Genomic DNA, 26265 nt, shown 5'->3' with positions numbered 1-26265 from the left:
ATAAGTCCTGCTTTCACCTTGGCTTCTCTGTGTCCTGTTCATCTCTTTGTTTGAGATGCCAAGGACCTAAGAGAGTCGCAACCTGCCAACAGCAGGGCACGCAGAGGGGTGCTATCCCTACCCACCTGCCGGCCCCGCCCTGGTAGCTGGAGGTGGAGCAGGTGGCCCGCGCTGGCCAGGGCTTCGGATACCTCTGAGAGCCTGCTCAGCACCCGGTCTCTGTGACTCACTGCCCAGGACTGGGGGCCAAGCCAGGCCCTCACCGAGCAAGGTTCTGACACCTCACGTTGCAAGCTGTGCCCTGAGTCACCAGCAAGGACATCGAGGACACTGCACATGCGCGGGGCTGCCCTGCCACCTGTCAGCCAGGCTCTGGCTGCTGCTCGGGCTCCCCGTGACAATTCTGTGTCATGGGGACAGTGCGGGGCCACGTAGGTGGGTGTCTTTCTGAAGGCTGTCCCAGGAAGGCAACACTTCACAGAGACCTACCCAGAGAGGGACAGTCCCTGGAGACCACTGCAGCCTCTCCAGACCCAGCAAGACTGAGGGAGGAGTCCCCCTCACATCCCAGAGGTAGTCCGGGGAAGACTCCCGGAGGACCACAGGAGTGGGCGCCAGGGCGCAGAAGCTTCTTAAGGGTGGCTCTGAGCCACAGTGGAGCCCTTAAATCTCAGCGATCATGCGTATTCACCCACGGGGGAGAAGCCCGCCCTGTTTGTGTCAACGGGCCTGAAGACCTGGGAGTGAGCGGAACTTGTAAGAACAGCGCCAAACACAGATTCCCTGAGAGAAGGGCCCAGAAATAAGCCCAAAGACACAGAAGCTGGGGCGGAGAGGCAGTGAGTGCACTGGCTCCACAGCTGCGGGGCAGTGCAGTGGCCTTGGAAGGGTAAAGCCAGCGGGCGCAGCGTCAACCCCAGAAGGACCCTCAAAAGGCCCAGAGGAAACCGGGCAAACTCCGTATAAGCCCAAGCAGAGAGACCGGCTCCCTTCCAGCTCAGAAGCAAAGGCAGGAAATGACTAGCCGATAATTCTGACTACAGTTGGATAAAGTCACCATAACCGAAATTAAGAGACGAATGGCCAGGCAGGCAGCACTCCCAGGGTACAGGGCAGGCACGAAGCCTCGCTTTCACACAGACAGAGCTCCTGAAGACGGGGGGAAAGAAAAGAAAGGAATAGAAAGAAAAGTGGACCAAGGGTGCCAACCGCTAGTTCGCAGCAAACATGGCCCCCTGAATGGCCCACTTCATTGCTGTGGCTGTCCTACGTGACCAGCCTCCACCCACACTCCGAAGGCCGCCAGTGGGCGACTCTGGCTCCCTAGATGCGCTGGCCAGGAAGGAGAGCTAGCCCACAGCCCTCCACGAGTTCTGACCCTGGGGCTCAGAGGGATCCTGTGGAAAGCTCTGAGGGTGCCGTGGTCCCTGTCCCACGCTTCCTTGGAAGGGAACCCCTGGAACTGAGCCAGGTCCGGGACCCAGCTGCAGACAGAACTGTGTCTGTCTCATGCTGTGGTCTCAAACCACTCCCCAGAACTGCTCAGTTTTGATTCCAGGCCAAACTTCTAATAAAGAAAATTAATCTGCAGATGCTCCGCCATTAGCCAGCCCAGTCCGTTATTGGAACCTGGGAGATTTAGTGGCAGGCAGCTGTTTTATTTGCCTTCTGGATGGAGCCATTTTTCTTGCGTATTTAATCTCCTGGCAGAATATTTTCCCTAGCAAATACTTAGTCTGAGACAGCAAATCCATGCTGGACCTATCGGACCATTATTTTGTCTTCTGGAAGGGCCGGTGGAGAGGTTAAGGCACACTTGTGTTTTACTGCGCTGTTAAGGGCAAATGACGCGGAAATCAGCCCATAACTCCTGCCGTAACGGCTGCACCTTCCCCCCACCCCCAATGTGCGCGGCAAAACGAGAGCATGGTCGGTCTGGCCAGCTGAGTGATGGCTTTATTAAGACTTGGGTTTTCATATCAATAACCAGCTCCTCTGTCCCCAGGGGTTAAGTATGCAGTCTTTCTCCAAAATCCTCTGTAGCCATAAGAGGGAGAGAAGACGCCCCTCATCTGGGACTTCACTGGAGGCTGGTCCTGCAGCGGGGCGTGGGGTCAGCTGGCTGGGGGGGAATCAGCTGCCCGCCCGCCCGCCCCTCCCCTCTGCCTGTTGTCTCATTGCAGCGGGGGACACCAGTTTGTGTGACGACCAGAGAGCAAGCCGTGCCCCGATAGTAGAGGGTGCTGCGGCAGGTCCTTCCTGCAGCTGACATCTGAGCACTTCGAAGGAGCACAGCAAGGGACAGGCTGGGCGGGCTGAGAGGCCGCTGCCCACTGCAGTGAAGGTCCAGGCCAGGGATGGCGAATCTTTTAGAGCTGTCAATGATAAGCAGCTTGCAGCGACACGTGTGTCATGGGTTTGCCACCCCTAGTCTGGACTGTTTACAGGCAGCAGCCTCACCAGCCTCATCCACCCCACTGAGAGGGACCCAAGGGCCACACTGCAGCCACGCATGCCAGTGGCCATGAGGGCTGTGAGAAGCCCCGCCCACCCGCAGTGCCCAGCACACCTCCAGGGGCTTCCGGGGCCCCCCACCTCCCCACCCAGTGCTCCAAGGCCATCTTTACCCTGCTAATCACCCATGTGTTCCCAGTGACTTGTCCTGGTGCCCTGCGGGGACCAGGTCAGATGTGGTGGCCAGATGCCCACAGCCGCTTCCTCTCCAGCTCCCACAGGTCACTGCAGTGTCACAGTCCTTAGCTGTTCTCAGACTCTACACCTGACCTGCAGGCAGCTCTGCCTGCCACAAGAGCAGAGGGAGCAAAGGGCTGCACCCCAAATCCCACGCCAGCCACGGGGCCCAGACCAGCCCCCCTCGGCACCTGGGCCAGAAGCATCATGCCGTGGGTGTGGGCCAGCAGCTCCCAGGGCATTCAGCAAAGTTCCACCCTACAGGGGCGCTGCCCAGGGACACGTCTCAAGGCCAGGGAGGAGGGCCGGCTTCCCAGGGAGGGACTGTCCAGTTCCAGCTGTGGGGGTGGGGGTGAGGAGTGTCACAATCCTCCCACCCAAGCCCCTCCTACCCAAGCCCCCTACCCAAGCCCCCCACGAGTGAAGCATCACTCGTGCTTGGGACGCGTGTTCAGACCCCCAGAAATGACAAGAGAAGCAGCAACATCTCCTAATATTTTATTGTTCCTTAGGTAACTGGACAGTACAAACTTTCCCTCTGCCCTACCTAAACAGTGAGCTTTCCTTCCCACTGGAAACCGGGGTTTCCCGAGCAAGCCCTTTGCTCCTGCAGTTACACGATCCAGATAACTGAGCAAGAAGAGAAGAATTCCTTTGATTACTATCAACATGAACTTGACTAGGTCTCTATAAGGGTGAACACTGATTTCTTTTTAGAAACAAGAGCCATCCACTGATAACCCAAACCACGGCGTGGCATTAACAACATCCATCGCATACACTAAACGCACGAAGTCACCACCTCAAGGAAAGGACTGACAGACACTGCACGACATATCTACGGGGTACGCGAGGCCGAACAACGCGGGTACAGCAACTGCACTACACACGCCCACCGTCGCTTCGGGAAGTACTAGACACGGGTCCATGAGCTACGGGCAGCCTCAACACAGTTAATCTAAGAGACAACAATACAGTCAGGAAATGCAGCTTCGACGGACGTGAGCGCCCCCGTCCCCTGCCCCCGAGGAGGCCGCCAAGGTGGGCGGGGGCTCGGGGCGGCGACAGGAGTGCCACACCGTCGGCACTGCCCACAGCCTAAGGGAATGTCCATGCGATCCTAAGAGTGGGCTGCCCTCGGGCGGGAGTGGTCAACAGTCACTGCCTTGCTGCCGAAGTAGGTTACTGGACCGGAGGGGGACGGCGGGCGGCTGGGGGGTTGGGGCTGCAGTTCCAGCTGCAAATACGGGGGCTTCTTCCGAATCTGTCGCCTGCCAGCTGAGCGGGAGGAATGCGGAGGTAGTGCCGCCCCTCGGCTTCAGAATCATTGCTGATGATTTTTTTTTTTTCAGAATTAGTACTGTTAGTATTCTTAGTATTGTTTTGGCAGCTGTTTCACAGGTGGGGGGCCCTCGGAGGAGAGGACTTGGCCCCTCGGCTTCTGGGCAGAGGAGCTACAACTCGTCGGAGCGGATGACGTGGAAGAGGGTGACGTTGTAGAGGGTCTGGTGTCCGTTGTTCCAGGCGTACAGCGCGCGGTCCTTGGGGTTGTAGTCCAACATGGAGATGTGGGAGTATTTGTTCTGGAAGGGGATGTCAATGTACTCGTAGGTGGAGGCGTTGGTCTGGTAGGCATAGTGCACCTTGGTGCCCCCCGAGTAGCCGTTGGTGACGTAGAGCGTCCCACAGATTATGAACGCCTCGCCCGCGCTGCGCTTGGGGTAGCTGGTGTTCCAGGTCTGCAGGATCTGCAGCGAGACGGGGTCCAGCTTGCTGATGACGATGTTGCCGGCATTCTGGTTGGTGGCGTAGACAGCCCAGAGCCCGCTCTCGTCCACCATGAGGTCGATGTCCGAGTGTCCACCCCAGGCGTAGTGGTACATGTTGTTGTAGCCGGCATAGTCCAGGCTGCGTGTCCTGAGGATGGCCTCGGTCCGCAGGTCGAACCTGATGACAATGTGGCTCTGGAACTTGTTGAAGTAGATGGAGCCATTGTAGACCACCTGCCCTGTGCCCGACCAGGGGTGCGGCAGGCGGTGCGAGGTGAAGTTGTCCGTGTTCATGAAGTCCGCCATGGACTTGTACTCTCGGACAAAGCGGTTGTTGTGGTAACCATCCATGTACCAGACCTGCAGGGACAGCACACCCGGTTAGTGCTCGCGGAGGGCTGGGCCGGCAGGGCGGGGGTCTCGGGGAGGCGCCGCACCCTCCCTCCCGGGATCTGCAAGAGGAAGACCTCTCAGAGCCTGAAAGGATTCCTTATGATTAAAGGGCTAGGCTTGGCAGTGCTTGCCTGCAGTCCTCCACTCAGAAGGCTGAGGCGGGGGGTGCTGCAAGCTCGAGGCCAGCCTGAGCTACAAAGTGAGACTCTGTCTCAAAAAACTGAAAAGCCAAATGAAAGAAATGTAAACAAAAAAACGAGGGTGTGTTCTGTTCTTCCTCCAAATCTACAGGGCTTTGCAGAAGGGACAGGGTGACATCCTCACCAGAGAATGAGGCCTGCAAGGTGAGGAAGGACACCTGGGGAAGGCGGGTATGGAACTGGACAGCTTGGGCCCTGCTGCCTCGTGACACAAGGGGCTGCAGCTGCTCCGTGCAGCAGCATGCAGCGGCTACATCAGTGTGTGGCCTTGCATACCCTGTCCTGGACCCTTCCGGGCAGTGAGGCTTTGGCCGCACCTGCTTGCTTGCTGCCCTGTCCATGGCTGAGGCCCAGCCCGGCTCGGCTCACCACATCTCCACAGTGCACCGAAGGGCACAGCTTCAAGCCCTAGGCAAGCACAGGTGCTTAGAACCCTGGTGACTGATGTGCGTGGCGAGGTGTTCTCAAGGTCACCAAGGAGGGCCATTTCCTGGACGCCAGTGGGCCACCATGCGCGAGGCCTTTTCACCGTTCCAGGTCCCGCTGTGGCACAGGCTGGGTCTTGGTACCCGCCTGGCGCATCGTCATTAATTTAGCCTTGGGAAGGCTGTGGACGTCATCGCTTGGGGTCACACCTAATCCAGGGAAAGCGCTCCTCCAAGGAGATCGGAGGCTTTGCAGACATTTCTGGCTGTGGAAATCCACCCAGACAACAAACCCGGGAGTGGCCCCAGCGTGGGCCGCTGAGGAAGGGGGCGCTGCGGCTGCTTAGATGCCAGCAGACTCAGGCACTAGACTTTGAACAAAACCCTTTAGCCTAACGCAGGAGCACATGAGAAAGCCGCGCAGTCAGCAGCCGAGAGCCCGCCAGGCTGCGCCGTCCCCACGCACGCATCTGTCTGGCAATGAGACAGCTGCTGGATCCATCAAGAGCGCGGCGGCTGCGGGAGAGATTAAGGATGCAGAGCTTTCAGACTTGGCGCGGCCCATGCGTGGAAAATTAAAAAAAAAATCATAACCTTGTTCTGGGACACCCATTCATGTGCTCCCGGGCAGATGCGCCTTTTGTTTTTAATGAGAGTTTTTTTTAACTCAGGCTCACTGGAGGCTGTGGGTGCCCCTCCCCTCCCGCAGCACCGCCTGCCATGATGTGGGTCACGGATTAGAGTCGGGAGGGGAGCTGCAGGCACCAGGGCCGCGTGCAAAGCCCCCTCGATCACGTGGCCTCAGAGCGGCCCACCTGCCACCCTCCACGGCCCCCACTTGGCTGTCTCCCGGGACGGAGAGCTCCCTGCCTCTGCCCAGCTTAGCTCCCGTGTGGACCTTGGATCCCCTCATGCTGAGCCACTGCGCCCCGTCTCTGCAGGGACGGTGTTTCTGAGGGTGTTCTCCTACCAGCTCCCTGTGACGGCAGATGGCCAGCGACGTGTCCCTGGGTCCCCAGGGTCCAGTGCCCAGCGATATCAGTACTCCATGAGCAGTGACTTTCCCATGACCTTTCCTTCTGTCTGCTGGTAAACTAGGCCCAGGACCCAAGACCTGCTGCAAACACAGCTTAGGGTGGGAAGGACAGTCACAGTCACCCTGGGGGACCTTGGAGGGCTACCGGTTTCTGTGGCATAAGCAGGGCCCTCATGGTGTCCCCTGGCCGTCACCATCTCTCCATGCTGGGCAAGGTCCCCTCCACCTGCCGCACCCTGACGTCCCCACCTCTCCAAGGCCCCAGGCTCTGATTAAATCCATCAGTGCTGCTTCGTCTGTCTCTGGGAAAGTGTCCCCAAGACCATGCTGGCACCTTCCGGAAGAATCCATGGTTCGGAAGGGCCCCAAAGGTGCCCAGTCCTGGGTCCCAGGCAGAGCTTGGGCACCATGTACCTTTGTTCAGGGTGGCCACGGTGCTGGGTGCCAGCTTCCCCCCTTGCCTTCAGTTCTCAGGCCAGCCCATGCACCCACAGAGCTGGTTGTGCCCCATTTGCAGACTAGAACGCTGAGGCTGTGGAGCTTTGGCAACTCTGCTGAGGACAGAGCCAGGGCTGACTCCAAACCTGGGCCTAAGACCACTGTCCTGGCCAGGGGATACGGGCAGTGTCTGGGGAACTTGGATCATCGCGGCTGCCTTGGGCAGGCGGAGGTCAGGGATAGCCCATAACAGAGATGATGGGTCTTAAACATCACAAGTTAGAGTGGCAGAGCCTGGGGCTGAGCCTGCTGGGACTTCTCTCAGTCCACCCATCCCTTCTACTCCTCCTTCCCCTGGAAGACAGAGCTCTGTCCCCCACGTCACAGCCCAAGCCTGGCTCCTATACCTAGTACTAGCCAGTCTGAAGCAGGCCAGCAGGTCAGGCTTAGTGCTGGGGACAGGGCTTCGACGCAGCGTGGGCAGAGTAGGCACTTGCTCCCGCCTGGGGCGGCTAGCGGGAGATGGCCCTTGGATGCTGGCAGTCTTAGGGGGTCATCTGTGTGGGCTTAGCCCACAGAGGGGTCACCACGGCCATGGGCACCAATAAAAGATAGGCTGGAACCCCTCAGACCACACAGTGCAGGGCAGCCAGGGATCCCTGCACCCCAGTGGCAGCAGGCCCCCATCGCATGTCCCAGGGCTCTCCTTAATTCCACAGTGCAGGCTGGCGGGCCTGAGAGGACACATTCGGATCCACTTCTCTGCAGCATCCTGCAGCTGTGGGCCCTGGTCTCTGCCTCCTCGTGTGGCAGGCTCTGAGTCCCTGCTCAACCCCCTCCCATGCATGAAGCCCATGGTTGGCATCAGCTGAGCCCCAGATGCCACTTTCAGAGAGGAGGTGCCCAATGCTGCTTCCCGGGAGAAACTGGGTCTCCCTGCTGTGGTGTAGTCCCACATGGTCCCTCTCAGTGGTGCTCAGTGGCAATGCTGATCCTCCTGACTGTCCCATTTTCATCTGCTCTTCAGAAAAGAGGGCCAGCCAGCCAGGGCAGAGCCAGAGGAGGTCTTGTCCTGGTCTCCCTGGGAATCCAGCCCCTCTTCAGGCAGCCCACGAGGTGGCCATGCAGGGGCTGCCACATGGGGGCTGCGCAGAGGTGCTATTTAAAGGGCCTCTCGGTGCCCTGGGCCCAGCTTGCTCTTCCCCATGGCCTGGAAGCAGCTGTCACGTGTTCTCCTCCCAGAATTGCTAATGCTGAGAGGCCGGCCAGGGAAGCGAGCTCTGAAGGAGGGGAGGGACAGAGGGGGTGGAGGGGTGGCCCCAAAAACGCCCCCACGCCCCAGGGAACTGCTGAGGAGCTCAGGGGAGCTGCGGGGACCCGTGGCCTCTGCCCAGTCCAGAGCCTCTGGAATCTCGGGTGCTGCATGGTCTCAGAGGACCTGGGGGGCTCGGCAGAGTTTGGAGGGCTGCGAGGGCACTGCTTTTTCCTCCCCATAAACGTCCTGGGATGGCCGAGATCTGCGCGGGTCCCCTTCCTAGTGTCCGTGTGTACTGGCAGAAACAGGCTGGCATGAGGGCTGTGGAGCTGAGCCCTGGCAGGCTGGCATGAGGGCTGTGGAGCTGAGCCCTGGCAGGCTGGCATGAGGGCTGTGGAGCTGAGCCCTGGCAGGGTAGCTCATGGACAGAGCCAGGAACGGGGCCCCTGGAGCCTGCGGGGTCTCATGGGCCACAGCCTGACACGGGTGGCTCACACATCAGGTGGACAGCCTGGACAGTGCCACCAAGCTGGAGAGGGACCAGGCTCAGCTCCGCGGGGCACACAGCTGGCGCTTAATAAACGGGTGGAGGCAGGATGGGGGCAAAGTGTACAGCTATGCTGTGCTAACAGCCCATCCAGCAGGGCCTGTTTGGGGTGCAGCACGGCCCTCCTGCCGCTCCGCCCTCCTGGCCTGGCCCTCCTGGCCTCTGGCTGGCTGTCACAGGCAGAGCAGTGCCTCCCCCTCCTGCCCTGGACATGGCTTCTACAGCACGCTGCCCGGAGGCCAGCATCGACTGCTTTCTTTGGCCAAGTGATTGGTCTCCTGCATGTCTGTATGGGAGATTAGAAAAGACCAACACAAACAAAACACCGCTGGTCCAGATCAATGGCAGGACCAGCGATGTGCTCTCAGCAAGCTGGGACACGAAGGCCACCGTGCGGAGTGGCTGGAGCCAAAGTGCCTGGGGCAGGTCCCCAGGCCATGTGTCACCCGCAGCCTGGCACCCATCCTCCTCCACCTGGGTCCTGCTGCGTGTGCCCTCAAAGGCTTCCCTTCTCCTGCGGGTGCTTTGGCTGGCACGCCGCCTGCCACTACTGCCTCCTCTCCTGAAGGGCGACAGAGTCATAAAGTGGAAAATGATGTCTAATTCTCCAAAGCACCCGCAGGCACCTTGACAGCTTTGTAGACCTACACCCTCGCTCCACCAGGCAAAGCAAACAGCCTCGGCTTCCAGCGCTGGGTGCCAGTGCCAGCCCTGAGGCCCGCGCTCCCCACAGACTTGCTCCAGTGGCACCAAGGGCCAGCCTCCCTGAGACCTGGGGGAGTGGGGGACCCTCCCACATAGGTGGTGTGGACACTGTCTTCATCAGCCTGGGAAGAATGACAGCCCCTGAACTGGGGGACACACACGGTGGCTGCATCTGCCGTGGCCTACGCGATGCCGGGGGTTCAGAACAGTGCCAGGCTCATAGCCATGATCGCCAAGCTCCCGTTTGGATCTTATCCCCATGTTGCCACCACTGCTAGCCCTGTGAGCAGTGAGTGGATGTTCCTAACCCAGCTCCGGGAGAGGGGGGCTCCCCTAGTGGGGCACAACGTGAAAATCAACCCAAGAGCAGCCAGCAGCACTGTCAGGAAACTTCCAAGCACCTGCCATTGGCATTCAGAACACAGGACGAAGCCGGCGGTCCCCACCCTGACACCAACCCCCCATCCTCTGCACCCCACCAGTAGTCCGAGCTTGCCAGCAGGGTCAGGACACGCTGCCTGGTGGCATGTGGGGCCACATGGTGGGGACTCTGCCCACTGCAGCATGATGGGGAGACACAGAAGCGTCAGGCACCCCGAGGCCCCAGAAGGAAGCACAGCTGGCCTTCTCCACTCCAGACTCTCCGGTGAAAGCACCAGGATCTGTGGTTTCCAAGTCGACCTCCCTGGGCCCGGAGCAGTGGAGTGCACTCCAGCTGGGGCCAGGCTGCCTCCACCCTCAGCAGCCACCTGCTCGGGCTCGCAAAGGGCTCTGGCGCACCAGCCCCAGGGCAGCAGGACCTCAGCACCCTTGGGGTGAGGATGTCCTTTTAGAGATTTGCCCCTAGGAAAGGCCCAGGAAAAAAGAACTCAGGGCTTTTCCCAAAATCAAAAAGGAACATGAGCTTCTATCAGCCATGAAAGGAATGGCAAATGAGGTACAAATGAGACACGGGTAAAACAAGAAAGGCCTAAAGGATTCCTTCCCTGGCACAGGCAGAGATGGGCTGTGGCCCTCTGGGGACAGAGGGTCTCAGCACCAACCCAGCACAGTGTCCAGGAGGGACCTGAGCCCTGCCCCGAAGAAGACTCAACTCTTGGGTCCCGGCCCTGGTGGGGGTCCCGCTGACACTGGGGTGAGCCCGGAGACCAGTTATGGTGAGGTCACCCCTGTCCAAGTGGCCCCCAACATGATAAGGAGACACTTACCCTATTGTCACCTTCTGGGGCCAGAGGGTCTGTCATCCAGGACCCAAACCTCGAGCCAGAAGTCTTGATGGTCACTGGGTCACTTATGCCTGTCAACTTGCCGCAGGCTGGAACAGAACACACGGGTGTCAGGCCCAGGGCTGGAGGGAGGGCACAGCCTGCCAGCAGCCCCACCAGAAGCCCCTGTCACTCCAGATCTGTGGAGGGAAGGAAGAATGAGAAGCGGCCACATACAGCAGGTCTGGGGACCCGACAGAGCAGGCACCACACCTCCGGGAAGAGCCAGCCTAGCACGGTCAGCTCTCTCCTCTCGGAAGAGGGAATAGCAGTAGCTCGGCCTCCCGAAGCTGCTACGGGTACCCGGCAGGGTCTTACTGTGCTGCTCAGGCTGACCTCAAACTTGTGATCGGCCTGCTCCAGCTTCCAGAGTAGCTGGGATTACAGACATGCACCACCACCGTGTGCGCCAAGGCCTAGGTTTTGAGCACGAGACCCAAAGGGATCTTGGATGTGATCTCAGCAGCCCTCCCACCTCACAGACAGCAGCTGGGACAGCAAGGGATGTGCCCAGGCGCCACCCTGCCATTCAGTGCCAAGCGGGCCCCGCACTCCTCTCTCATGTACTGCCCTCCTGCAGAAATGCCAGCCCCGCCACCGGCAGCCATGCAGCGTGCCACAGCCACTCGCCTGGTGCATCTCGGAGGGCCATGCATTCCTGAAGATGTCACTGGGCGGCCCCGCAGGGCCGCTCCCAAAGTCTCCTCTCCCTTCCCCATCCAGGGCCCCTGCGTTAGCATGTGTACACAGGCTTCAGCAAAGTTCAGAAGAGATCCAAGGCTTACAGAAGATTGTCTGACTTAACCTGGGGACCAGGGGAAGCCGGAATAATCCCCCGCATGAGAAGCACGAGGCCAGCTACAGAGGGCATAGCTGGGCTACCGCGGCACGGGCCACAACCCTGCTGTCTCGGGGTGCTGCCTGATGCACCCTAAAACAGAGTGGCTTGACCATGTCAACTGTAGCATGGGCCAGGACAGGGAAGATGAAAAGGCTGAACCCCGGCCCCTGCGTTGGCGGGGAGTGCGTCTCCAGGCGGCAGGAGGTTTGGCCGGATTAAGAGCCGTGGTGAGCAGAGGCAAGCTGGGCTTTGGGCCCCCGCTGAAGTCGGAGGCCAGCACCCCTGCCCAGCCTGGGAGAAGAAAAGACACCACTGTCCCCACGCCACCGTGTGCTCTGCACGCGTCCCCGTCTCCACCGCAACTCTGAGCCCTCAAGGCCAGCAGCTCGCTGGGCTCTGCGCACACAGCCCTGCCCTGTCCGAGCCCTGAGGAGGGGACACGGGGACGCAGAGGCCTGGACGGAGGCCAAGCCCTGCCAGCTCTGCAGGCACTGGAAGGAAGAGCCGTGGGGTGGCCCTGGAAATCTCCCAGGACGGTCCTTTCCCATGAGAGCCCAGACCGACTTCTTACCCAGGGTGCCACTTGGGGCTTTGCGGGGGTGAAAGGAAGTGGGGCCCCGCTAGACACCACCCGGCCCGGGCTCTTCCTTCCTGGCTCCTGCTGACCTCAGGGCTATAGGGCTGCCTGGGGCCCGAGGGAGAAGGGTAGACAGCAGCTTCCTCTTAGCGGGGAGGGGCCAGGAGATCCAACGGGGCTGGCTTTCCCCACAGACATTCCTGTCTCCAGCCCCTCCCTCTGCCCATGGCCAGCACCCAGGAAGAGGGCGCCATGGGCCCCGTGAATTTCCTGTGGGAAGGGGAAGAGAGGGAAGCCAACACCTGCCCTGACCCAGGGAGGTGGTTTTCAAGTCCAAAGGAGCCACTGCCTGTAGGGTGACCAGGTGACAACAGCTGGCTGCTACCCAGCAGCACCTTGTGGGTCACGCTGCCTAGGGCCACTGTGTCTTCCCAAGCTAAATTCTCACTCAAGCTGTGTCCTAAATCCACTAAGCTCCTCCCAGGCTCAAAGGAGACCCAAAGGGGACCAGACACCTGTCCTGTGTGCCACACGTGGACCTCCACATTAGCTCAGAGGCCTGGCACTGCCTGCCCTTCCTGCCTGTATACCAGCATCCCTCCCCTGCCTTCCTTCAGCCTGTTGGATGGGCCTTCCCACCTGAATCCACCCTGCAGGCCCTTGGGGACCTGGGCTGGCACTACACACTTCCTGGGGGACAGGAGGGCCTGGGTCTCCCTCCCCTGTCCCCAAGAGGAGTGGTTGAGTGCCTCAGTCCTCAGCACACCTTACCATACTGCCTGTCCGACCCAGCAGAGGGACAGTTGGGCCAAGCCAGGGCACTGTGGTGACTCGCCGTCCCAGCCATCCCCGTGAAGGAGCGGGAAAGACCCAGGACTCCTCCAAGGGGAGGGGCCAGGAAAGAGGCAGAGCAATGCCAGCCACACAGCTATGCCACCGTAAGCTCAAGCTGGTGCACAGAAAGGGGACTCCACTCTCAGCGCAGCCAGGGCAGGGGCAGCCTCGGCGGTGCCACCACGGCCCGCCCACGCGGGCCTCCAGGCTGTGCAGGCACCAGGGCTTCCTCTTCGGTGCCCTCTTCCACACACACACTTGGCTACGGTGCCAGCCTGCAAACCCTGGCCATGAGCACCACGCTGATAGCTGCTGGCCTCGGGCACAGCTCCCGGGCCCATAGGGCTGGAGGCAGCCTGCCCTCCTTGACTCAGGGAGTTATTTTTGGTTCTCTGTCCAGACTGGATCTGCCAAGACCGCGGGAACTGACAGGATCTAAAAAATCCATGGCAGAGCCTCAGTGGAGTCTTGGCGTCCAGTTCAGCAAAATGTCCCCCCCCCCCAGTCACGCGAACTCACGCGGGCACAGCGAAGGGTGGAGGGCAGGGAGGAAGGGGAGAGGAGGCACAGGAAGAGCCCGCAGGCTCCATCCTGCAGGCAGAGTGGGGAGCGGCAGTACCCCGCAGGCACGGCCTCACACAAGGGTCGGTGGCCAGGCTGGACGCAGGGACAGGCCCCACAGCACACCCCTGCATGGAAGCCAGTACCTCTCCTCTTCTTGGGAGGTCGCTCTGAGAATACCAGGCCATCATGGGGGACAGGCCGGGGAGAAAAACACACACTGCTCAGGCCAGGCCCGGGGTCTCTGGGAAGCCCCAGGGGCAGCTGAGCAGACTGGCTGCCCCCCTCCCCCACCGCATGGGATCCAGTCTCTATCCCCAGAATTATCCTTGTAGCCCTGGGGAGAGTTAGGTTGGAAGAACCATGAAGAGCAGGACAAACAAATGTCCCAAATGCAAACGGCGTGCACAGGCCCCACCGGGCCTCAGGCTCTGATGCAGGGCCTCGGGGAGGCAGTAAGAGGGCCAGCATGCGCTCCCCTCGCCCCTCCCTCCTGACCAGGCAGAAGACCCAGGCACAGGCTGCCCTGAGACCTCCTGGGAGGAGCCAGAGGGAGCCGGCCCAGGAACAGACTCAGGCTGGCTCCTTGCTTCCTAGGGGCTGAGGCACCCTTGAGTGCTGACCCCAGACCTCAGCCTACAGGCCCAGCCCCCCCAGGGGTCCAGGACGGAGGCCAGGCTAGCCTCTGCCTGTCCACCTTTCTTGACCTCTGCAGTACTAGGAACAAGAGAAGACTCCAGCCTGGGCTCCCAGTGGAGAGCGCAGGGCCTGCACCAGGGGCAGCATCACTCTCTGACCTCCCCCAGGAACAGGGGCCCCTGCCTACTTTCCTGTGAACACCACCACCCGGCTGCCTTCATGCAGGGATGGTGTGACTCCGGGCACAGAAGACTCTTGGGGCCACACAGCAGCAGCACGATGTCCCAGCTACGAGGTAGCTGGGTCTCGGCCACACTGCTGGGTTTCAGTCTAGCAGCCGCGACCTGACTCTGCAGTGCCCAGGAGGAGCAGTCCGAACCCCTTTTCCAGGGGAGGAGAGCCACAGGGCAGTACTGCTTCTCCCTTCCCTGGGGACAAGACAGGCTGCAGAGGAACCTGGAGGAAGGACTTCCCTCCAAGAGGCCAGGAGACGCCAGGCTCAACCTCCAGGCCTAGGAGCAGGAGGCTTGGCCAATAGGAGAAGCACGAAAGCCCAGGGAGACAGGAGCTGGGAGGAGTAGCCCCTTGTTCCAGGTCTGGCCTGTGCCTGCGTAAGCTCTGGGGTCAGGGGCTGCCCACAGCAAGAGCAGCTCTAACTGGAACTTCTGAGGGCTGCAGGGACCCCTGGCCTTTTGCAAGCCCAGAAAGAAAACCAAGACCCTGGTCCCGAGTCAAGGCAACTAAGGTCAGACCATGAACCCACACAGGTGGCAGGCACGCCAAGGACCAGGGAGGCCAGGGGAAAGAAGGGACCCTGCCAGCCACCGAGCTGCAGCTTCCTGCAGCATCCAGCCCACCAGGAGGATCGGCAGGGGATGTTGCTTCCACAGCACAGAAGCCCTGTGCCAGGCCACTGCCACACAAGGCTGTTAGGCCAGGCTAGACACAGCTGCCTGTTACAAAGCTGAAGCGATGACTAATTGAATAACCAAGAGTGTTGATAGACTCTTTAAGATCTTGAGCTGAGGGGGCCTAGCCCTAGCTCCGTTCTTTGGGGCCAGGGAGATGGCTCAGTGGAATAAGCGCTTCTCTGGCAAGCGCAAGGGCCTGAGTTCAATCCCCAGCTCCACAAAACAAAACAAACAAACAAAGATCTTGAGCTGAATAAAAGCCTGCAAAGAAGAGGGGGAGGGCAGGGGAGGGGCAGCAGCGGCTAAGCCTGTCTCATTGTCTATCAACTGCTAATCAATCATCTGTCTTCTAATTTGATCACCTGCCTTCCTATCCATCAACCACTCAATCATCTATCAGTTATTTATCTGCCCCTCTATCAACTCGATCAGTTGCTTATCTACCTATTATCCACCCACCCACCCACCATCTCTGGCCATCACCACCTACTTTCTTACCAATCCACCCTGTTAACAGACAACCCTCAGCCAGTGACATAAGTTAATCTGTACTGTCATCCTTCAGGGACCAGGGACTTCCTGGACCTTCCTTCACAGAAGATGCGGCAGCTGAAACTCGAGAAGGCAAATGCCCAGGTGAGACCAGCAGCTACCAAGTGGCACTCGGGAATCTCCATGCTGCCTGTCAGGGATGCCCCTGATGGACAGAGCCACAGAGTGTGGGCCACCTGCAGCCACCGTGCCTCAGGGCCTGTCCCCATGCCACAGCTCTCTGGGCAGAGGCTCACCTGCCTGTTGTCCTCCAGGTCAGGGAGCCACACAGCCTGGGGCCCCACTAGTCTCTTTGTTCTGAATCAATGGTTCCAGCAGCCTGAGCATAGCCGTAGGAAGGACCCCAGGCCCTGGGCAACAGGTGCACTCACTCAGCTGCTACAACTAGGCCAGGACAGCTGGGAAGCCCAGCTCCCCTCCCCCAGCCCTCAGACACCCAGCCTCAGTGCCTCCTGCGGCTACTTCCCACCCTGCTCCCTGGCTGCTGGACTGCAGCCTGGAGCCTTCCCTCCATGTCTCCAGAAACATGTGCTCTGTATCCCAGGGATGGGGACACCACTGCAAACTGGGAATGCTGAGCAGGCCTGGAGGGTCAGACCCAGAGCCACACACTCTGGGCAGAGTGACAATGTGGGCCCACAATCACTCATGCACACATCCCTCAGGCCATGAGTGCGCCACAAGCTTGCCCAGCTCCTAGGATGGCATCAGAGGAAGAACTGGTGAACGATGTCCATCCCAGACCCCTCCTGGGACCTCTCTGTCACACAGGGACTTGGGCTCCACGCAGGTCACTCAGGAGATGTGCAGCGAATGATCTGTCTGACACGGCCTATGTCCCCCTTGCTCTACCCCAGGGCCAGCAGCATTACCAGGGACACCCAGAATGGCACTTAGGAGTGATCCAGACCTGAGGCTGAGTCTGTCCCCTTTGAATAGTCTCTCTCTTCCACCTAGCAACACCCTGGCATCTTAAAGGTGTTTGTTCTCTATTGGAGTCTTTGTCTATCATAAGTCCTGAGATGGGAGGGGGAAAGGGGGAACGGGAACAGCAGAGCGGGGGAAATTCTTCATGATGCGCAATCGCCCTAACAACGGCTCCAAGTTCCCCTTGGAAACACCCCTGTGCTAGAAGCACTTGGCAAGGAAGGCTGGTTAATCTTCAAGAAAAACTGAGCCTGGATAGAAAGGGTGCTACTGAAAATGGACCCCACCAACAGCACACTCAAATCTATCTGAGACACTGAAGTTGGTAAGAGGGTCACTGATCACAGTTGAGCCCCAGGAGGCCGTGCTACCCGGGGAAGGAACGCCAGAGTCCAGTGGGCTCCTCCCAACCCCCGTGTGCCCTGGCTGCTAGGGGCTGCCTTGCCTGCACGGGCAGGGACCGCTTCTACCGTGGTGTGACTGAGTTCTCCTTTCCTTTTTTTGAAACTAGGTGTCGTTCAGTCTCTCGGGGCCTTTGTCAGCTCTCTTCTCAACCTAGGGGAACTGGAGCTATGCTGCCGGCTCTGTTTGACTTGGTGTCCCAAAAGCACACGCGTACAACGCGCGCACAATTGCGTACACCCTCGCACGCACGCACGCACACCTCCACCATCAGATGGCGCGTGGGTCTAGCATCATCCGGTTCTTTTCCAGCTATGCAAAGTAAAGGGATCTGGAGCTGGCCTTGGTGCAGGGCCTGGACACGGCATGGTCCCTGCTAGGCCGTGGCCTAACTGCTCCTTTCTTACAAGCTGCTGTCTTTCAGGGGTCCTACCCAGGGGCCTTATCACAGCCACCAACTCCCAAGCCAGGCGGTCTCGGTCCCTTGGCACCATCACCGAGCCCGAGTGTGAGTGGGCGCTGTCCTTCAGCACCACAGCACTGCTGTGTGGGAGGGCGCTGTCCCTTCAGCACCACCAAGCCTCGCTGGGTGGGTGCTGTCCGCTCAGCACCGCCGCCAAGTCTGCGGGGGCTGGCGCTGTCCCTTCAGCACCACCAAGCCTCGCTGGGTGGGTGCTGTCCGCTCAGCACCGCCGCCAAGTCTGCGGGGGCCGGCGCTGTCCCTTCAGCACCACTGCTAAGTGTGCGTGAGCGGGCCGGCGGTGCGGCGCTGCGCCCACCCGCAGGCTGCTGGGCCTACCTAGTTTTTGCATGCACGCACGGAGCCTTTCTTCAAGATTGGACACTCTGCTCTGCAGTTCATCGTAGTCATAGGCGCCAATCTCCTCTTGCAGCTCGTTAAGCACTGACGTCAGATTCTGGACCTCCTCCTTAAACTGCAATACCAATTTGGCATCGGCCTTGTACTCTTCCAACACAGGGATCAAAGGCCTAAGTTCATCCATTTTCGCTTTTATCGCCTGCAAGGTTAAAATAAGCTGGGTTCAGTGCAGTGCATGCAAGAACTCGTAACACCCTGCCTTAGCCTGGCTTCTCCCTACGCGAGGGAAGGTGTGCACACTGCCGCTTTAGTTATGCATTGATTTATTCTGGTCCAAAGGAGTTAGAAGAGCATATTAAACAGTCCTCAGAACACCAACATATTTGGGAAAGGTCTTTATTGTCAGTTTAGAATGCAACATCTTAAGGTTACATGCTTTAAATCACATACACAAAGTTCTTTTTTTTTTTCTTTCTTTTTCAAAAAATGCATTGACAAGGGTTCAAACTATTCATGAAATGCCACTAGAGTCACATGCAAAGGAAGATCCTGGTTGGATTCAAGGTTCCTTAGTGATATGGTGCTAAGTATTGGAAAATAATAGTAAAAATGCGTGGTGCAAAAAGCTCTCTGGCTCTTTCAGGGTTACATGGGAGCGGACTGCCTCTTCAGTCACTGCAGCATTGTAAAAACGCTTTTAAGTTAGCCCTGCAAGCAAGAAAATGAAACACTGTTGAAAAACTAGCTCGCTAGCCTGCCTTACACAGAGACAAATATTTGCATGGTCATTTCTTTAAGGAAAAAAAAAATCACACTGTAGCGCTAGCAAAACAAGCTGACTTAAACACGATGTGGATTCCCTCACAGCAATCGGCGTGAATTTCGTAATGCAAGCAACGTAACAGACAAGGGCTTTTCTTTCCTCAAAGCCAGTTTGGAACTCAGACAATGTCTTTGGGGGCAATGTCCAAAACGTGAGAAACTTGGTGGTTGCCAAAGACACCTCATCTGTAGAGGGGTCTTCCAGGCACCAAGAAGAGGCCTGGGAGCCTTCCCCCAAAATCATCTCTTTTGGGTCAAAAAGGTCAAACTCTGTCTTCAGGGTAATGCACAATGACACACTGGAGACAAGGACGAAAACGTTCACCTGCCTCAGACAAGAACCTCCCAGGCTTTTCACCCGAAAGGGGAAACCTGCGAGTGTTTTATTTATACTATAGATTTATAGCTTCGTTAGCTTGCCGGTTCATCTACCTAATGTATTGCTTTTAAAGGAGAATTAGTTCTTGCTTCATGCAGGGAACACATCAAAGGACAGCATTAGCACAAAAGGACAGGAAGACAGAGACAGGGACGTCAGCAATTTCTAGCCGAGCGAGGAGGCTGTGTAATTTGACCTGTTCACTTACATCAGGGCTTGACTGCTAATTAACATGCATATACACCTTAATTAAGATGGTGTATAATTTCTCGAGCTAATAGCAGCACAGCTGGTGCACACATACAAAGTCGTACATGTGCACATAGAATTTCAGGTCGAAGGAACCTCGATCTTAATGTCCAGAGTGACCCGGAGACGAGGGGTGCCCACCCTGAGCTGAGGGTGAGCCTGGGCTCTTCCTCCCTGCAGCTGCAGCGTGCCTTGTCATAGCTAAATTAGGTCAGATGGGAAAGACTGCCTTGAGTGATCTCTGCTCAGAAACGGCTCTAATCAATTACGCTAATCCTCAGCTAATGTGATTACCTGCGGCAGCTGTGGAGCGACAAGGGCCCCAGTGATGTTCCTTTGCAGCTCATACTGGACCTGGCTGGAGGGCGAGGGCGCAGGACCCTGGCTTCTAAGCCAGGCTGGCTCCCACAGCAAGGCCAGTCTGTGCTGCACAGAGCACACCCCTCTCCGGGGATCTTTACTGCACAGGGCCAGGGTGGGCAGCTCTCTATGCCAAGGACAACGGCCCTTGGTAGGGCAGGGGCTCCTTTTGTATCCCTCTTGCTCTCAAATCACTATTTCTGTGGGCAGGGGGTAAGCAGGAAAGGACAGCAAGCCCAGCCTTGGAGGAGGAGGAGGAAGAGGAGAGAAAGGAGAAGGAGGAGAGGAGGAGGAGGAGAGAAAGGAGGAGGAAGAAGAGAAAGAACAAAAAGGAGGAGGAGGAAGAAGAGGAGGAAGAGAAGAGGAGGAAATGGAGAGGAGGAGGAAAAAAGGGAGGGGAAAGGAGGCAGGAGAGAAGAGGAGGGGAGGGGAAGGAAGGGAAGGGGAGGACAGGAGAGGAGAGGAGGGGGCAGGACAGGACAGGACAGGACAGGAGCGACACTTACCTTGAACTGCCTGGCGAGGTGTTGCTTATGACTCTCTTCCACCTGCTTGAACTTGGACTCCAGCCCCTTCATCTGGTTCTCCATCTTCTCCACATACTGCAGGTCCCTCTGAGTCCTCCTGTCCAAGACCTCTATGGATTGAGACATGTTTTGCACCTGTCAAGAGGGCAACAGGTTCAGGTCAGAGCTGCAGCAGGCGCCCCCTGCCCACACGCCACAGGGCCTTTCCCAGGCAGGGCCCGGCAGCTGGAAGGGGCCCGTGCATTATTTACTCGGTAATCACCAGCTCGGGGACCAGCAGGACCAAGGACTCCCTGAGCACAACAAATTAGCTTGGTAAACATTCCCTCCACCATCATCTTCCAGTCTGGCTCTTGCAACCAGGGGTGCAAACCTGGGCGGAAGTTGGGCTCCTCCCCGGCTGCAGCTCTGGGCAGAGGACTTGGGGCCATTTACCATCTCCCCTGGCTGGGGCTGGGGGCTGTTTCTGTGCTGCTCATGTGACCTCAGTGAGGCAGGCATAAATAGCAAGAGGTGAGCAGGATGGAGGCGGCCCCTCCCCAGGTGTAAATTCGCCTTCCCCTCCCATCTCGCAGGGTGTCTTCCTGCAAGGGTGGTACGGAATGCGAGCCAGCGTCCCCTCTCCCGCCTCGGCTCCGAGCCTCAGCCCCATCTCCGGAGCGATCCATCACACCCCGCCATATCATAGGCAGATGACTGCTCGCAAACACACACATTCGGAGCGTGGAGTCAGGAATCAATCACCCGGCAAATGAAGGATCGCTGTTTTACATCTTTACAGGCAGATCTGAATTGAGTCTCGCCTCAAGATGGGACTTTAATATTCAACAGGATTTTAGAGAGCTTAAAAGAAAAACAGTTTTAGTGCAGCCACCTGCCAGAGCATTTCATTTGCAGGAAGGCGGCTTGTGGCTCTGTGCAAGCGCACTCAGGGTGGTGGCGGGGAGGAGCAGAAAGCCAGGCTGCCGCCGCTGCCGCAGTGGCGGGGGTCGTTTCTGAATCCAATCCGATTGCTGAGGAAGAAGGTACCTCCAACAGCAAATCTCCACTTCTGCTCTTTTGCTGAATTGGAAAATGCTTTCCCTTCTAGGAACACAAGCATTTGGGTATAAGGCTGAGCTCTGCCTGCTTGGTGGCTACGCAGACGATGGTGAGATCCCACCTGCTGCTGCCCATCTCCCCTCTGAAATGATACTAAAATAATATTAAAGCCTCCTCAGGAGGAGGAAGAGGACGCTGCCTTCTTAGCACTTCACGCAAGGGACTTTCCAGCTTGTGATCTGGAAGTGACAGAGAGCGATTCACTTCAAAATTTCGGGTTTGTAAGAGTGTGGGGGTGACTTAGACCCCGACGTCTTCTCCTCCTCACTGGCTGCTGTCTGTGGACGACAGCAGCGCTCCTGGGGTGAAGCTGTGGAGTTGGGCCCTGGCCACGCTGCAAGCCCCGCCCATGCCAAGCCACGCGCCTGTCCCATCTACCTTGTGGACAAGAACTCTCGGGGAGCTGAGTGGACAGCTCTGCTCAGCACCCTTTTCCCACCTTCTGCCAAGGAGACCGAGCTGAGCGCCAGGCCCCAGAGCCAGGGCGAAGCCTGCCGAGCCCACGCGGCTTGGTCCGGAGGCCACGCGCTGCACGGCGCCCCCTCCCTCACTACTTTACCACGTTTCAGATTTTAAAGATGAGACTTTCAATTTAAAAGACAAACATCGCAGATCCCAAGTGGCCCAGCAGCCGGAAGCGGTGTTCCTCCCGCCCAGTCATGGCCTCCTGGCCCCTCCCCAGCGAACCTTCTCTAAAGGGTTCCAGTTCATCACCGTGCTCGGAGCGTGCATCCACAGACAGCCTCTTCCGAGGCCCACAAATCCTGTTACTTCCAAGATGTGTCCTTGAGAGGCCAACAGCCACAGCCAAGGTCACAAAGCCAAGCAGCACCCTGGCCAGCGTGGCAGCAGGTGGGAAGGAGGGCGGGGTCACCTGCCAGCACACCTGGTCCACGGCAGGCAAGGGTCTGGCCGCTGGGTCCCTACTGAGCATCCATAGGAGTCCAGGCACCGGGCAGAGCCTGTCCCGCACGTAGCCCGTGTGACCTCCGCACATCCCTGGGGGAGGAAGTGTTCTGGGCGGCTTTACACGTGGAGACCAAGGCGCCAAGCCAATCGCTGCAGCTGCACAGCCAGGGCGAGGCTGGAGTCCTGGGCGCCAAAGCCTGGCCTCTCACGCTCTGGCTCTTCTGAGCAGTCGGGCCGTCACCCACCCAAGGGCTCTAGGCCATCACGCAGAGGCCTCCGCACAAAGCCAGGCCACGCAAACAAGGGCCTGGGCGCGGCTCCTCCGGCGGAGGCCCCCAGGGCGGGGCTCAGTCCAGCCCCTCCCCCACCCCACAGGCCCCAGTGGGGAGGAGGAGGCGGCAGCACGGAGAAGCTGCTCCGCGCCGGCCGCGGTCCATCTGCCCGTTTCAAGGCAAGGCCACTAAGGAGGTGGCCTGTCTTCCAGCCAATGGCTTGTGCCGCCGAAAATAGAGTGCCCGCGAGCATGAAACAGGGCTTTAAATTTTTAAGCAGAGCTGTGGCCTGCGTAGGCAGAAAGGAAAGCTCAAGGCCTCCTTCCCAGGGGCTCCAGAGCTTTCTGGAACCCATTTCCCAGCCACCAGCCTCCCACAGGAGCCCCCCCCCCCCCCCCGCACCGCCCCAAGCCTCTCTTCAGCATCTGAATAATTAAAGGCCCAATTAGGACCCCAGCTCTCTTGTTTGGTGTTAATAAATGTTTGTGTGATCCCTTAAATGCATTTTCTGTAACTCTCTGCAAAAGATTTATTCAAGTGGCTAAAGATGGCAGGAAAAAAATACACCCTGCTCCTTGGCAACCACAGACGCTTCGGAGGTGAGGACATGCCCTCCAGGGGCACCAGCATGGGACCCAGCAACTTCAGTCTTTGGGGAATCTCAGAATCTCTGGCCCACCTCCTGCCTTGACAGCTGAGGAAACGGAGCCCCACAAGGGACTGTGCTTTGCCCACAGCAGGGAGGGGCAGTGGGTGAGCCAGGAGCCAGGAGGGAGGGGCACAGGGACCAGCTTGCAGGAGGGGAGACTGTCCTCCACAGCCTCTGCCTTCCCAAAGTGAAGGGGACCAGAGGGGGTGTCCTGAGTCACAGGGTCCCATCTCAGGCCAGTCTGCTGGAAGTCATGGCTTTACTGGTGTGTGGGTCTGGTGTGGTCCCACTATGGGGGGGCCCTGACCCTAGGCACCACATACAAACTGTTCCTATCCCTAGTGGGTGAGCAGAGATACTTTACCCCTCCCCTTAGTGTTGTCCAGGGAACCCCAGCACTTCAGTTAACCCCAGAGGTAGCCTGGGTTAGGGGGTTGAAGGCCCAGCAAAGACAGGAGCTGCTTCAGCATTGGCTGGCCAGGTGAACTCCCCTGCTAACCAGCTGTTGGAACCAGGAAGGTGGGTCCTCTGCGGTACCCCAACCTTCTCCTTCTGGAATCAGTTAACAACCTCACCCCATTTCCACACCTTCCTTGTGAAGATTAAGTGGAGTAATGGAGTGATGTGTAAGCCACCCACACACGCTGTCCCGGGGACTACGAAAGTCGTGACCACTCAGTCCTTCTGAACCGAAGCATCCACAGCAGTGAGCACCCAGACCAAATGCCCCACCATAGAAACTTGCATGGCCACGCAACGCTGAGCCCCTGGGAGCAGTTCTGAGCTCTCAGGCTGTGGGGTACACACATCAGTAGGAGGGAGTGTACATGTGGCAAAGGACCCTGAGTCTAGTCTCCCTGTACCGCAGGGGCCGTCAGTGCAGTCCACAGGACCAGGAAATAGGTGCACCCCTCTCCTCCAGCACCACCCTGGGGATCCTCTTGCACCCCTCTGTCTGCCCCTTCACCCACCTATTCATGCTCCCATTCATTCATTCATTCACAGACCTTTAGGTGGGGCTGCACCAGCAGAGGTATGAATGGACCCAGAAGGCTGGCACAGGTGCAAGCACGCATGCACACACACACACACACACACACACACACACACACACACACACAGCGTGGACTCACCTTCTCCAGTAGCTGCCTCAGCTGTTTCGTGCGGGCATCCCGGGAACACATGGTCTGCTGGGGCGCGACCACTGTGCAGATACACCTGCCCTCGCTGTCCTGGGCAGAGCTGTACACCTGCCAGCTCTCCTCGGGGTTGGTGGGCAGCACCTGCAGGGTTGGGCAGGTGAGGTGCAGGCGCAGGGAGGAAAGGGAAAGGCAGGTCAGGCATCAGCAGCAACTCGGGGACACAGTGGCCAGCCCCTGCGAGAAGGCACAAGGGGGTGGCCCAAAGGCACAAGGCCCCTCCTAGGGAAAGGGGCTCCTGGGAATAAAGGAGCTCCCCCAAAGGCCTGCTAGGGGGCCTAGGGCTGAAAGAAATCGAAGAGGCTCAGCTTTTTAAACTTTAAAATCCAACCCCAGGGCTGTTTAGAGTTCTGACCCAACTCAATTGATGTTCTGGGTGTATAGGAGCTAACCAGAGGGCGCTGCTGCTGGAGGGGAGGCAAGAGAGTGACACCGTCAGACACCTTCCCTCCCAGGGAGGCAGGCACAGCTGAGCCCAGCTCTGCGGAGATGAGGACAGATGAGGACGCACCCTCAGCCATGGCCCTCAATCCCGAGCCCTGGAGCGCCCAGGGCTGCGACAGCCCCAAGCCACGGCAAGCTTTCTGCTGGCAGCCCCGTGAGGACATCAGCTCCAACTCCACGAGGGCTCCCACCCACGAGCCATTTGATTGATGTCACCAGATTGCTGGTGATTTATCGCGCAGGGGTCACCCCACCCTCCATCCTGGGGGCTGCGGAAGCCCACCTCGTGGCCAGAGCGCGCTGGATGGTCCTGCCCGCACTCTGAGCCCACACCCTGCCCCTGCTGGGCCTCCAGCAATGCTCCTGCATTGGTCACCTCCCTGCTATTTTTAGATAGGGCCGGGAGGGGGGAGCTGGGCGGGAGAACCTATAGTAGAGTGATGTATTTAATTTCATTCATTTCCAACCTCAGGAGCTCAGGGACCAGAGGCAGGGAACACAATCCTGCAGGACGCAAATTCTACTTCTGAGGCCCCAGAGAAGCTGGCAGGACAAACCGAGGGACTCAGACGGGGGTCACACCTCAAGACTTCCAGAGAGCACGCGAGCCTTCGGCAGCACAAAGGCGAGTGGGATAGAAACTGTCCTTTGCTCTCTTTTCCACTCATGGGAGCCCGGCCGGGGCACCCCTCCTGCAACGTGGACCCCCTAGCTGCTAGGTGGTTCCGGCTCAGCCCGCTCTGGCCACCACACTACTTTCCCGAGTCCCGCCCAGGAGCCCCGGGCCACCCTTGCCTCAGCTCCTCCGACGGGAAAAGCAGCGATTTCACGGTGAGGAGGGAGGAGTGGGCGAGGCCAGGGGAGAAACATAAGCTAGCGCCTCTGCCAGCAGCCCACCGGCTCCTCTGCACCCCATCCGGAGGAGGAAACGCACGGCGCTTCCCTGCGTGCGGGGACGCGAGGGGAGCGGTGCCCTGCGCTCTGGGACCCGCTTCGGGTCCCGCCCGGTTATGACTAAGTAGGGCGGGCTGCGTCCAGGCTGGGGCGACCCCAAAGTAGGTCCAGCGGTACCCCCGCCCCTCACTTGCTGAGTGACCTTGGACAAGTCCCCAAGTCCCAGCCTCAGTTTCCTAAGCTTTGGAACGAGGGACTCATTAATAGTGCACGAGGATGCTGGGGTGCGGGGCCACCGAACGGGCTTCTGCCCCCCCCCCCCGGCCTGGCCCGGCTAGAGAGGGACCGACTGGGACCCCGCCCGCCCGGCTCGCGCTCCTCCCGGGGCGCCGCGTCCCCGTCCCGCCCGGCCCGGCGCAGGGGACGCGGGAGGCCGGGCGGCGCGGCACTTACGCCCGTGCTGCGGTCGAGCGTCCCGCCGCTGGCCGCCGAGAGCTTGGTGGTGTTGAGGCCCACCAGGGAGGGCAGCGTCTGGGACATCCAGTTGGTGATCATGGCCATGGTGCTCAGCACGACCCCGATCTTGAGCAGCGGCACCGACATCGCGCCTCAGTCGCCTCCCGCGCCGCGCCGGCGCCGGCCCCGCGCCCGGGCAGCCTCAGGCGGCGGGCA

At 59.0% G+C, this 26265-nt stretch overlaps 1 protein-coding gene across 6 annotated transcripts in view; it reads right to left on the bottom strand.

The window, feature by feature from the left end:
- Positions 1-3230: 3230 nt before the first annotated feature.
- Olfm1 (olfactomedin 1) overlaps positions 3231-26265 on the bottom strand; it is a 33961-nt gene continuing 10926 nt past the window's right edge. Inside the window, exons 1-6 of one of the 6 annotated variants that reach the window (XM_004640417.2) lie at positions 26047-26239; positions 24190-24339; positions 20105-20260; positions 17768-17987; positions 10668-10774; positions 3231-4820 (exon numbers count right to left, since the gene is read on the bottom strand). In XM_004640417.2, the coding sequence (XP_004640474.1) occupies positions 4146-4820; positions 10668-10774; positions 17768-17987; positions 20105-20260; positions 24190-24339; positions 26047-26196 (1458 nt within the window). In that variant the 5' untranslated portion in view covers positions 26197-26239 and the 3' untranslated portion in view covers positions 3231-4145. Of the gene's footprint in view, positions 4821-10667; positions 10775-17767; positions 17988-18167; positions 18497-20104; positions 20261-24189; positions 24340-26046 lie in introns of those variants that run through there. The other 5 variants (XM_023700347.1, XM_023700348.1, XM_004640418.3 and 2 more) reach the window with 5 other exon arrangements.

This window comes from Octodon degus, unplaced genomic scaffold (assembly GCF_000260255.1).
Source record: "Octodon degus isolate 3935 unplaced genomic scaffold, OctDeg1.0 scaffold00123, whole genome shotgun sequence".
In the NCBI taxonomy this organism is placed as follows: Eukaryota; Metazoa; Chordata; class Mammalia; order Rodentia; family Octodontidae; genus Octodon; species Octodon degus.
Note: the sequence above shows the minus strand (reverse complement) of the source record. Positions and strands in the feature narration are given on the sequence as shown.